We start from the raw sequence: 14,044 nt of genomic DNA on the forward strand, positions 1-14,044 counted from the left end.
CATATGGGCAAAATGGGTCAAGAAAGGGACGTCTATTGCCACTTTACGCGCAGTTTGCGAGGATTATTGCGTATAACCCAATGCGCTCTACCTCTGTCATGGCAGGACTGACTGATGCTAACTAGTGCTGTCACTACTAACTATTGCTAGTGCTGGGAGCGGTGGGTACCAGGAAACCAGCGTTCACCGTTCATTTACAAGTATCGGGCAATGTTGGGGTTGCATTTGGAGCAGAATGGTGCGAAACGCGGGACATTGAAGCACATGGGAGTCGCTTTATCTACTGCCTTTTTATTATTATTATTATTATTATTATTATTATTATTATTATTATTATTATTATTATTAAAAAGATGGATCATATGTAGGCAGGAGAACAATTGAAAAACGTGATTGATCCCCCTATTCAGAATCTGTATAACACGAAAGTGAAATGTGTTTTTACAGAGGTACACTCTTAAAAAAAGGGTTGTAATACTTACTAAGTTTCACTTACTAAGTGCTTGTCACATATGTTACTACCCTCTTAGTAACTGGAGTTAGTAACAAGAGGCTTAGTAACCGCTACTAAGCAAGTATGTTAGTAACGGATACTACCATCTTAGTAACAGGTGCTACCCTCTTAGTAACAGAAGTTGCAGCATCTTAGTAACATATACTACCCTCTTAGTAACTGAAGCAAGCAGCGTGTTAGTAACAAGTACTACCCCCTTAGTAACTGAATCAAGCAGCATGTTAGTAACAGATACTACCCTCTTAGTAACAGAAGAAAGCAGTACCTTAGTAACAGATACTACCCTCTTAGTAACAGGTTCTACTATTTTAGTAACTACAGCAAGCAGTCTGTTAGTAACAAATACTACCTTCTTAGTAACTGCAGCAAGCAGCATGCTCGTAACAGATAGTACCCTCTTAGTAACTGAAGCAAGCAGTATCTTAGTAATAGATACTACCCTCTTAGTAACTGCAGCAAGAAGTCTGTTAGTAACAGATACTACCCTCTTAGTAACTGCAGCAAGCAGCATGTTAGTAACACATACTACCCTCTTAGTAACTGAAGCAAGCAGCCTCTTAGTAACAGATACTACCCTCTTAGTAAATAAAGCAAGCAGCATGTTTGTAACAAATACTACCCTCTTAGCAACCAGTTAGTAATTGGTCCTAACCACTTACTAAGTGCAAATCGTAACACGTCCCACACTACTTGATAAAAACATTACGAACTTAGAAACTTCAGTAACATACTAATCGCTAATCACTCTCCGACTGCTTTAGTTGCACGGTAAAGTGCAGGAAACCTCAGATAATGAGAGGATCCCAAATATAGGTGAAGTGCGGCTCTACAACTAGATTTCTTGTGCATGTTGTTGGTGAAAGGCTTTCTGCAGACATGACGAAAACCACAAGTTTCATCATCTAACATGCCATAAATACATAACTTTCAGCATTTGATACACACACTTCAATCTTTATTATATAAGCTCTGCTTATTGCACATTGCTGTCAGATCAGCTCTTGATCGACGAAATCGTCCTTAAAAGTAGTGGTGCTCTGGGCACACTTGGTAGTCCACAAAAGTACTCGAGGAGCGTTAAGGTGTTTTTGTTACTCTCCGAGTACATGATGTCCAGTACCCAATACAGTTCCATGATAGCCGTCATGCCGGCTATAACATCGACGACATGAATGTTGAATGCCTCAAACACTACGGTCATTTCTTCGGCCTCTCTGATACTTGTTCCCTCAAAACAAAGAGCAGGGTAGATGTCCTGTAAAGTTAAACATTAGTATTAGCCATTAGCAGAATCAAAATGCTAAAAAATGGAAAAGAGCAAATTTTTTTCAAATGGTGACAACGAATAATAAAAGAAACAACACAAATGAGAGTTGACTCGTGACTCAAATTTCATTGCACATGAAACGTATATATTGTCACAGAGTCATGATCCGGACGAAGCAAGCAGTCGGGCTGCCGAAGATTAAATCTTTATTTCGCTGAACTTGTGGCCGCGAAAGGAAAAGACACTTTGCAAATAATGTACAGCCGCAGTCACGTCTGCGTATAGTGCACGAGCAGCCGGCGTTGCTCTGTGGCAAGACACCTTGCGGCCGTTGTAGGTTGTGACGTCGCGTGCACAGGAGCATGCGCGGCCTTACAAACGTGCAGGCCTGCTCTGCACGGGTGACAACGTTGGCAGGTGTGCTTGTTTAACCAAAAATCCGCGCTCGCTCAAGGCACTTTGGTCATATCTATTGCATAAGAAGAGGCGCGTTTCGACTGATAACACACGCTGCAAAACAACGCACTCTTTGTGATCGTTTTGATTCTGTGGCCGTCTAGACTTTTTTTTTTCCGCAGCTGTTGGCATCATCATATCTACATATAATCGCATGCCTCAAAAAAGCCACAAAGCTTGCATCATTGGTGCAGGCTCGCTATATCCATCAAAATGCCCTTTGTTTTATGAAATAGATGTGACGAAAGTGCCCTGAGGGATCGCGAATCTTTGGCTAAACAGGTACACTTTCCACCATTCTCACCTGTGCAAAACAGGCCCGCATGTCTGTAAAGCTGTGCATGCTCCTGTGCACGCGACATCACAACCCGCAATGACCACACAAGGTGTCGTGCCGCAAAGCAAGGCCGGCTGCTCACGCGCTATACGCAGACGTGGCCCATCTGTACATTGCACTGTTAGTGGCGAACAAAGCGATGTCCATTGGTCCTCTGACAGGTGGTAAAGCGTGCTTGTTTTTATACATGTGCGATCAAAGATTCCAGCATTATCAATGGTGGCCGCGTAATCACTCAACGAAGCAAGACTACAGTCGACGTCGGATTTCCCGGACGCCCAAAATTCCGGACATGCCCGATTTCCCGGACTCATCTGCGGCACCGTCAAGTTCCCCATAGAGTCAATGTATTAAAAAGTCCGAAATTCCGGACGCTTATAGCCTTTGGCATCCAATTTCCCGTACTTTTTACTGTTAACCGCCGACCGAAAGTTACCATTGACGCCGCCATTTTGTTTGTTTTTATATCCTCGAACCCGCCATACTCGCACCGTTGCCAACTCCCGCACCGCGCCGCGGCTGCCGTAACCTCGAAACCGCATGTGTCAATCTATTGCTAGCCGCGGCTTAGCCAAGCCAAACCTCGCTGAGTTCGTTCACGTGTTGTTTTGTCAGCTCTGCAGTCGTGCCTGCGGTTGATCGTTTGCTGCTGCGCGCTATCTTCAGTGATCACGTTTCCCGACCTCCAGCATCCATCGAGTTCCTAGCCGTTTCGTGCTGCACTTTTCGTCTAGCGGATTCACCATTTACAGCGATGGCACCAACTGCTCCTTCGTCCTGCGCCCTGCCGGCGTGTCGATTCCAGCTGGGATAACCTTTGAGGGCTTCGCCGACGCTGACAAAGACCTTGAGCTATGTGCGGACTTAACCGATCACGAAATCATTCGTCAAGTTACGGAGGATTCCGACGACTCTGACACCGTGAACGAAGAGCCATCACCTACCCAGCCAACGAGCTCGGAGTTGACGTGAGCACTGATGACACTATCATCAATGTACAGCAGCAACATGACGTTGACTGAAATTGAGGCAGACATGATCGCGGGCAAGAGGAACGTCGTGCAAAAGAAAATAGGCGACTACTTCGCGCCCAAGTGCTGACCTATGAGGTAGCGCAGGCCACGTCAGATTTTTTTTATAAATAAACGGCTATTTTCAGAGCCACCTAAACGATGTATTGGCTGAATTGCAATGGAAATCTTGTACTCCGGTCATTACCCTCTCAGTCAGCGAAAAATACCTACAAGAAAAGGTGCATTTTCACGTGCATTCGTTTTTGCGGACGTTTTCGTGGTCCCTTGAGGGTCCGGGAAATCGGACGTCGACTGTATTGGCGTCCGGCGCGCAATCATAACGGAATCATCTAACACAATCGTGAGGCTTCCAACACACCACGCCGTGGTCTGAGTGGAGTCTTGTAAACAAACATTGCGGGTGAGACCCGAATACATCAAGATAATATGCATTGCAATATACTAAGAGAAAATTTATCAACGGAAACGCTAAAGCACGACATGACCTTCTGGCATAAGCACACGTGCTCATCTAGAAATGACAATTCCCTCTGCGACAAACAGATGCAGAAGAAATGCTCATTTCTAAAGAAGCAGGCATGGTCATTCCAAAAGGTCATGTCACGCTTTAGTGTTTATTATAATAGGGTTTTCCTTAACATATAAACTTTTAGGGTGCAATGAAATTTATGTCAAAAGTTTTTATTTTTCACTTTACCATTGTTTCTGTGCAAAAAAATTGTGCCGTTTCCTTTTCAATATGCTTTACTTTACTAAATGAAACGTAAAGTTACTTACAGGGCCCCTCAGAAATTTCGGCTTCTCTTTCAGCAGCAGTGGGAGGAGTTCTATTAAGGCAACTGCAAATCGATCTGGAAAAGGATTGTTATTGCAATATCACAGCAATAATATCACAATCACACAGCAATATCACAACAGTAATACAAAGAGAACCTAGAATGACTGAACATACTTTACATACTTACATTTACGGCTATTGCCTTCCAGTTTTTCAAGCTCCTTCTCGAGCTCCTTCACCAGGTCCTTTGTTGAATGGCGAGTTTTCAGTAGCTCCAGAATCCTGGGTCCAAAGTTGTTGAAAAATTCCAACAGCTTTTTTTCCATCTGGATGCTTGTTATTGCTGTAAATTCTTCATGAAGCTATAATCATAGAAGTATATTTAAATTAATTTGCAATTACAAATCTGGGCAACAAGTTTCCAGCTAACATATAAATGAAATGAAGGTCAAAAAGACACTTGGCAGTCAATTCGTCGTAGAGAAAACAAAAACACACATGGGTGTATCTAGATATTTACAGAGCAGGTCCCAATTTTTTTTGGCTGAACACATTAAAAAATTTTTATATCGCGAAGTGGCTTATTTTATCAAAAACAAGTTTATTTGCTTCTGCAGGTGTAGTTGTTGTCAGAATGATACTAACCTAAAAAAAAATGATTCAAATGCAGTTTATGGCATCATTTCAGTGCTTACGTCAGAGTGAATGCGAATGGACAATGCCCAATATACCTTGATGCATTTTCAGATTTGTCTGAATTTGAGCACGAAAAAAAAAATTGACTCAAATATTGACTCCACTGCAGGCCTTTGTCCTGCAGTGGACGTAATCAGGCTGATGATGATGATTCAAATTATCAACACTATGTGCCATCTGCTACCCAAAATTATTTTTTTTTTGGCAACATCATAAGACATTCTCGAAAATTTCTGTTGTAGCTGACAGCCATCATGAGTAAAAAAAGAAAAATAAATGCAAAAGCAAATATATAAAACTAAGCAGACAAAGTTGTCTCAATGCACAAGTCATTTACTGCAATCTGTTTTGCTATTGCTATTGTGGAATGGTGGCATAAACATGTTATTATTTTACATGTCGGCCAGTGTTTGCCCACTGAAATGAAATCAATTAAAAATGCTTTGTCAAACAAACAAAAAATAAATAAAAAAGCCAGGAGTTAGTGTCAAGTGCTTTCATAACACTGGTAGCGGCTTAGGCTTGTTGGATATTCATGACAGTAGAATACTAGCGCGAGAACACATGGACAGAAGAAGAGTGAACGGCACACTGCACTTGTTACAACATAGTTTATTGCTGCAGCCGTAACATACACCTAATTAAAAAAACACGAAGGTGTGTAACATAATTTTAATTATATACTTGAGGAGTTGCACCTACATGTATTTAAGCGCATGTTACAGCTGCAGCAATAAACTATGTTGCGAGAAGTGCAGTGTGTCGTCCACTCTTTTCTCCATGTGTTTTCGTGCTAGTATTCTACTGCTTTCATAAGCCTGGTAGTCAAGGATTTGGGACTGTATAATGATCGTATCGAACCATCCACGGGACGCTTTTTGGTAAACTTTGTTAGAGTGTGAACATACTTAAATTTTAAAACAGATTTGGAGCCAGTGGTCTGGGAAGCAGAAATATGCTCGAAATAGCTAAGCAGACAGCCTCTTGCTTCCCTGCATGCATTTAACATAAAAATGAGGCTTTAAGTCAGTAAAGAATGAATGAATAATTCCTTAAAAACTTGACCATAGCACTGTTGTGCAAGCAATGCCTGCTTCAATGTAGTACAGCTAAAGACCCACTAACCTGTTCACAAGCTACTTTTGAAAACCTATTCAAGTTTCAAAAAGACAGCTGGTAAATATCGTAAGTGAAAGCATGCAATGCAGATGCTGCATTCACATGATACTGACCATCTCAACATTTCCTAAAGCGGGATACTTTTCAAGTATCTCAGCTGTTGTAGGCACTGTATCTTTCATCCACGACCTCCTAGAAGAGCGTGTCTGCTTCATCGATTCGCTCAATTTCTGGAGGTCCGGAGCACGCTTCGACATCTCTTTGGACATGAATTCCAAGTGTCCCACTAAAACACCTTCATCGTGGTCATCATATGGGATGCTTGTTGTCTAACAGGGTAAAAAAAAAAAGTAGAACGAACACTTGTATAAGGCAACCATAGTCTTCCTGGAATTAAGGCAACATGATGCTACCTAGTTATGTCATTAACCCCCCCCCCCCATTTTTTATTTTTTTTAAAATGGGGCTTGTTGAAGCAGAAAAAGACAGCTCATGCGGAGTGCCGTTTTAGTGCCAAAACATTTCACTTACTCAAGCGATGATGAAGCCGTAGACTGTTATTAGCGAGCTAAGCCACATGCAAATGTTACTTGTAAAACATTGAAATGAACTTAAAAACAGAAATTGCTACCACGCGGCGTTGCCGTTTAGTTTGTGCAGCAATGGCACTATCTTGAGGTTTCCGTTTTCCATAGACCTCCTTGGCTTCCTGCACAGCAGGCAGAGTACTGAGAGTTCTTCGCATGTACCCGAATTTATACTGGATGGATACTTTCCAAGAGTCCTGCAAATAAGCATATTGGACTTTGGAAGACTATTTACATAGAGATTACGTAGTGGTCTCATTGAAGTTCATGCTACATAAACAAATATTTGAGATAAAAAGAAACATGATGTTAGGTGCAACACATTAAAGGGACACAAAAGAGAAACAATGAATTTGTTAAGATTGATAAATTGTGCTCAGAGTTCTATAGCGTAATTTATTTCACCATCATAGGTGTATTGATAGAGGAGAAAATTGAGTTCAAAATTTCATTTTTAAATTTTGTGTGCACGTGATCTAAAATATTTCAAAGCGTATTGTATTTTGATAGTGCCATTTTTTGGGCTTGCTGGTAAATAGAACTTGACGACATATTGAGCGCTAAGAGACAGGGACATGAGGGAGTGGACAACACAATGCGCTAGCTTCAACAATTTTTATTTTCAGGAAACGCCAAGCTATATATCCGTGCACAGTGGTGCCACCAGTCTATCCACTAGCCACTTTCCCGATCTAACAGGTCAACTGACGGTGCACTTACGCACGTGTCACCTTTGCGAAAGATAGCATCAGCTTCAATTATCTCTCGCACGTCTGTATCTTCATGCTTCGCCACAGCAGGCCTGCTGTCAGGTGCTCCTAGAACTATCGCAAACATTCGCAAGCATGATACATTCGCAAGCAGAAACATTCGCAAGCAGAACTATCGCAAGCATGATATCTCGTTAAAGAGCCCTGAGCCTAATTTAGGCATGTGTCAAGTTATAAAAAAAACTTTTAAGCATCTGCAGGATCCTTCATCCGATGCAAATGAAGCTGCAATCTGCAACCACAACAATAGAGTGTTCTTCACACTTAAAAGTGGGAAGAACACTACGGTTCATAAAAATATATGTTGCTATATCAAGGACACATAATTTTGCACCAACCTATGGCACTGGTCAAACATCATCACTTGTATAGGATTGTGTGTGTTCATAAGTGCAACTTATCTGGTATATTCAAGCAACAAATATCTTTTTCTTTTCCCACATTTAATTAAATGTGTAGGTAACAAAGTATCACACACATGAGTGTTAATTACCCCTTATGTAATCAGACAATGCGGGCCATCAATGGAAGCCGTACGAGGTTAAACACACTCCAGTAGGGCTCGCATTTCTCACTGACCAAGGCTAATACTCAATATAAAACATTACAGTAAGCACAGACAACAATGCAACGATGATTATGCGATTATGTAGTCTAGATGTTCCGCTGCAGAACTTGAGCCAACGTATGTTTTACTTACTGCTAGACGCATTTCTTCGATGACAGAACACGTGCAAGAACCAGTAGTACACTTCACAAATATTTAACTTTCTTAAAACAAAAAGTAATTTGATAAAACTGTCTCCACGAATAGATAATTGATGTTGCTAGTAAATATGCTATTTAGCATAATTTTACTAGAACAACCTCAGTGTAAAATTTACGACTAAACTAGAGCAAAAATTACCTTTTATGCAACTTTGTCGCCAGCTTTGCAAGCCATTTGACAGTATATGTGTCTCAAACTATTTTTTTGTGTGACAGTAAAAGTTTCTGACACTCAAACAATACAAAATATTGCATATCACTAAATGTAGTCTGTAAAAAAATCCCAAACATTAAAAATTGTGTCCATATTTAAGGTAACATAAAAACCCATGCAAACATAAAAGTTTGTTAAACCTATTTTTAGTAAAAAGCCTACCATCATTCTATAGGAAAAATTTTGTCCTAACTTAATTTGGAAAGACCAGATTTTTTCACTACGCGTGTTACAAGCTAAAGTTTCAAGCTTTCCGAAAAAACTTCATGTGTGGCTTGCTGCTCCCAGTCAGTCAGTGAAGAACTTTGTTTATTGATCCTGAGGACCTTTTTTCACCCAAAAATATTTCGGCGGGCCACTTCTTGCTTTATATGGATGGTCCATTGTTGATATCGCAGATGGTTGAGCGCCAAGGCTCGTACAAGTTGGCGTTGAATGACCCATACAATGACCCATACATTAGCTTACCGACTTACCCAACTCCAACGCACACAACATTTACATGAAAAAAAAAAAATAGTGCAAACCCCGATTCTAATGTGCACTTGTGCTCCTTCACCCCCCCTCCGCCCTCAGATAAAAGGACTTGTTACTTGCTTGTGCTACATTCTATGTTTAGCCTTGTAGCTCTCAAATGTTTGTTTTCGTTCTTTATTCCTAGTTTTCCCATTCACATACATTTTGCTTTTTTTTTTATTGCCATGAAAGCAGATGTTGGTGCACAAATGAGGCACCAGCTACTCCTTAGTTCTAGAAGTGACAAAACATGCCACAAGCCAGGTTCGAAAATTGCACGTAAAATAGTGCATTCCGCGTGACACCAGATTGTTACTAATTAGCATGCAGCACACACAATATACAATTTTAATATCACCGTGCCGGTCCGATATGATGTCTCGAGAATGCAAAGAATATAGTTATTCAAACAATCTTATATGTTTCACCGTTTTCTTTTCCAGTCCCTTTTTCTTTCCAACTGATAGCATTATCATAATCTGCCAAACATTTTCTGTGGATATTGCGATATGTCCAAATCGTAAAAAATTTCACTTACCCAACCAGTACCAATTGTGTCTCTAAGGACAGGGTATTCAACAACGAGTGCCTTTGAAGCAGCCTCATAGAGCCGCCTTCCTGGGTATCTATGAAAGCAACAAATGTTCAGCCGGTATTCAATAATATACAGGAGAGTACGGAGGCACTTACACAGTGAAGTTCATCAAATGGTGGCTTAACCAAGACACAATCCTTGATTTTGTCCGACTCGAAACTTTTCCGAGTTCTGTATTGCCAATGGCAACTTTTAGGTCTAAGGGAAGGGGTGGCAGTCTATAATCACTTCCGTGAAAAGGTTGAGTAGTTGATGGCTCCAACTCGGGAGAAACCACAAGCAGTTCATTTGTGCTGAAAACAGGATAAAAATCAGCAGGCTTTCAGTTTGGTGCAACAATTCGAAGTTGAGCTACTCACCTGCAAGCATGAGGCATGGCCTCATCAGTGATTATTCTAATTTTGCTCCCATCACAAAAGACATGGTTCCCTGGAGGGTCGACATAAGCTTCAAATTGTGCATTGTAAACCTGAAAGAAATTTAATGCTTATACAAACACAATTACCGTGGGCAACAAATAATAAAACTTTCAGCTGTCAGTATTATTTCAAAGACATTACTATGCTAGCCACACAGGTGCAATTTGTATGCATGAAGTGAACAAGTGGCAAACTGTTCTTGTTCATTCTTTCCATGTCCCTGTCATGTTTATTTACACATACCAGTTTTACTTTCAAGTGGCAAAAGACAGGCTAGTTGGCGCGTGTACGAGATAAATTAACAGCGCAACCACAGGACGAAGAAAGAAAACATGAGGATAGACGCTGAATATCAACTGTATCAGATAAATTAACAGCGCAAACACAGGACGAAGAAAAAAAAAAAAAACATGAGGATAGGCGCTGAATGTCAACTGAATAGCAAATCCCACATACATCTTGCTGCATGAACATCGAGTGAAGCTTTGGGCTAGTTGGTTTTGCATAAAAAAGTCCATATCGCGCTGTATGTAATTCATTATGAACATCGAATTTTATAGACGATGCATGTGGCAGACTTTGTGTGTTTTTGGAACAAGCAGCACATCCTCTTCTCTTTTTGTTCACTAGGCAACACGTACCACCTGTTTCGTGGGCACTGAGAGCACATGTGAGCAGTAGCACGTCTGCTAGCCTCCTTGATTCGACACTACACCCTATGGATGTCGGGACTGACTGCAGCTTGTCAGATGAACTTCAGTACGACATGAGCAGATGATGCAGAAAACCAGCAGTAGTCAGTCTCGAAAAGCAGGGCTGCGTCTTGTGTGTGCGAGTGTGGTATAATGAATTTTGAATGATGGACAGTTCGATACTTTTTTTCTTCTTCAAATAAGTGAACTCAAAGAGCAACAGGCTCTGCTATGAATGAGGCTTTCAGGAACGACAAGTGCAATGTTTGTGAAGAGGAGACAGAGAAACATTGAAAGATGAAGAAATGCGAGGGGCGCACGAGGAGGCCAGCATGGAAGGCTGGAGTTTCATTGCTTGTTTCCAGTTGCTTGATTTCCATCTGTGCTTTTCCTATACAGCTGGCAGTGCCTATAATGTGCCAAAAACACATGTATTGACTCAGGCTCGGCACCAGTTCTCGGTGACTTTCTGGAGAATCGGTTGGTTTATAAGTGGTTCACATGTTCGGAATGTGGTCGATCTTCTAGCGATATTTACGTCTACAATGGGGAAGCATTAAGAAGCACAAAGCATCATCAGAACATTCGAAATCGCTCGGAATTTGTTCACACTAACAAATGATCTTTTGTCAAAAAGTAGCATAAGATTTCTTGACCTTGTTATGCACTTCTTCACCAGCTGTGTTAGCTAGGAGTATTCACCCTCTCATAGAGCTTGTTGCCCTTTTGAGAGCAAAAGGAGCTAGTGAACCATCTGCCATGTGGAATGCAGTATTTCGTTCCTGCACACACAGGGTGTGGCCCAGCTTTCCAAGCTAAATTGAGACTAATTACTGCTGGTTTTGCATGTCATCTGCTCGTGTCGCTGCTTGAAGTTCTACTGATGGTGGTGCATGAGCATGATGCAGAATTAGTAATACTACTGTCATTCCTTCTTTCCATAGTGTGTCGCATCAAATAAAAATGACAGCTGGACACACTAGTGCTCACATGGTGTTTTTCAGCACCCTTGAAGCTGGTTATACATCACTTCCTGAACAAAAGGTAAGAGGCAGTGCCACTTGTTTCAAGAAAAAGACCATGTGTGCTACAGGCAGCATCTAAGAAATTCAATGCTGATGCGGCAAGATCACGGTGCAAGAATATTCTAGGTGAGTGAACGCCGGGACTATTCGCTGCCTGATAATGTTCTGGTTCGCAAGAGGCCCGAGAGATGGCGCTACAAATTTTGCCCCGGCTTCTCTCCCCCCCCCCCCATCTGGGTGTAGGAAAACCCCGTGACGTAAGAAAGTAACGGCGCTCATTTATTGTCGCCACAACAACTTCGCGCCGCCATCAACCCCGTTCCCTTATCACCCCCCTTTTCAGTGGTGCCGCTCTATGGGTGTCGCGTGGTTGATATCGTGCGATAGGCCAGTTTTCTCAGATTGGGACCCACCGCCCACGTGCTGGATGTGCTTTGCGGATTTTGCCAACAGCCCGCCATGGTCCTCAGTCTGTCGAGCCATCTATCGGCATGCCGCAAACGAGAACATAATCGGTACCTCCCCGCCAAGCGCTCGCTTCGCAACGTTCGTTCACCTGAAGTATTCTTGCACCGTGGGCAAAATGTATGTGGGACAGGCTGAGTGGTGAATGAATAGGTGGCTTCGAGAAGATGCAAATTAATTAAACACTTGTGTCGGGAGCAGCAATTTTGCCATACGTTGTCAGCACTCGTCCTCATGTTTTCTTTTCTTCGTCTTATGATTTTACTGCCAATAACTACTTTGATGCAAGCATGGCTGATACTCTGCAGGATCATTTCTTGTGAGCAGCCTATTATATTCAATGAAATTTCAGTTTATTTTATGCTTTGCATTCTCTAGTGTTGCAAGGTATTCATCATAACATTTCGCAGTAACAGTAACATTTTGGCATTTTTCACTGTGCCAAAAGTGACCCTTTCTCCAATGTAACATAGATAACATAGTAGCAAAAAGGCTGGCATTATTTCTTGTCGTTACAGCTGCATTACAAAACGGAAAAGGGACGTCATTTTAGTGGAAGTAAATACAGCCAGGGGCTTAGCACTTTATTAAGTGCACAGTAACAGTGTGGCCACAGCAGCTAATACAGAAGCTACAACTACACCCTACATTCATGCTTCCCATTATCACGTTTCTTGGTGGCATTGGTTCATCCAAATCCCTTTAGCCATTTGTGCACTGACAAGGCCAGCATACCACAACCTACTATCCCTGACTGAACTGTTGGAGTGGCTTCTGGTGCTCACACAAATGAAACACTTAGGTTCTATTCAAATAAAGGCATCCGATTTTTTTCATTTGGTTTACGTCACCACTTCCTTCGAATTGACACATCACACGTGACACACTATGTATTTTACCTTGGTGTTTATCTTTACGCACATAAGGCCAGTGCTAATTACTTGCGTGAACGAGCACCGGCGCTGAAACACGACCGCCACATTTATGCTTTCATTAAGTGCTTAACAAAGGTACACTATATACGACAAAAATATTGCAGCTCCTCAAGTAAAAAAAAAAGACTGCCTCCCAAGTTGGGACACACTTTCCTTCTTTGTTCTCCTATTCGCGCGCTATTGCAGATGGGTCCCCTGGGTTACTCAGCAATGCCATGTATTGTTCTCCTATTCGCGCGCTATTGCAGATGGGTCCCCTGGGTTACTCAGCAATGCCATGTATGAGCAATGTATGAGCGAAGAAAACAAAAGGCACTTCCAGAACGTACCTCTATTCTGCCGGTTGACGCGACATCTCCAAAATCTGTAGCCTTCACGGCAGCCAAGACATCTTCCATGGTGTGTCCGTTAATGGAGATAATCTTCTTGCGCTCCTTCCATGACACCAAGCATTGAATCGGTGTCGACATTTTCACGGCAGCAAAAAGAAAAAAGCACACAAACGGAGAAGCAGTCCTACGGCAAGTTCAGCAAGGCGCGAAAGAGGCGAACGGCTTACGTGCTTGTCTTGGCTTGTACTACAGTGGCACACAGCGATGGAGAAATAAACACCTCGTTCTTTTACCTCTTTACTCTAGTTCTAGAAAGGCTTCAGAGGTAGTAGTGCGCGCTACCTGCAGTTTTTTTTTATTTGATAATAAAAAGATATTTCTGACGTTGAAGAGTTTAGTTACGCCAACTGCATGTGCCTTTAAAAGAAATGAAGGCAGCGCAACATAAAATTAGCACATATTTTTTAGTAATTCCTTAGTAGAGCCGATCTCCTTCATCATCGTATTTGTCTTGGAATGTTGCTG

The 14,044-nt window shown here is 41.8% G+C and overlaps 1 protein-coding gene across 1 annotated transcript; it reads right to left on the minus strand.

The window, feature by feature from the left end:
* Nucleotides 1-1,447: 1,447 nt before the first annotated feature.
* On the minus strand, nt 1,448-13,806 carry LOC142776142 (uncharacterized). Its single transcript, XM_075879243.1, has 8 exons — nt 13,517-13,806; nt 10,011-10,120; nt 9,747-9,944; nt 9,595-9,682; nt 6,315-6,530; nt 4,574-4,748; nt 4,386-4,459; nt 1,448-1,769 (listed from the first exon to the last, which is right to left on the minus strand). The coding sequence occupies exons 1-8, from the start codon at nt 13,655-13,657 to the stop codon at nt 1,509-1,511; spliced, it is 1,263 nt and encodes a 420-aa protein (XP_075735358.1). The 5' UTR covers nt 13,658-13,806; the 3' UTR covers nt 1,448-1,508.
* Between the last annotated feature and the right edge of the window lie 238 nt (nt 13,807-14,044).

Source organism: Rhipicephalus microplus, chromosome 2 (assembly GCF_043290135.1).
Source record: "Rhipicephalus microplus isolate Deutch F79 chromosome 2, USDA_Rmic, whole genome shotgun sequence".
NCBI classification, from domain to species: Eukaryota; Metazoa; Arthropoda; class Arachnida; order Ixodida; family Ixodidae; genus Rhipicephalus; species Rhipicephalus microplus.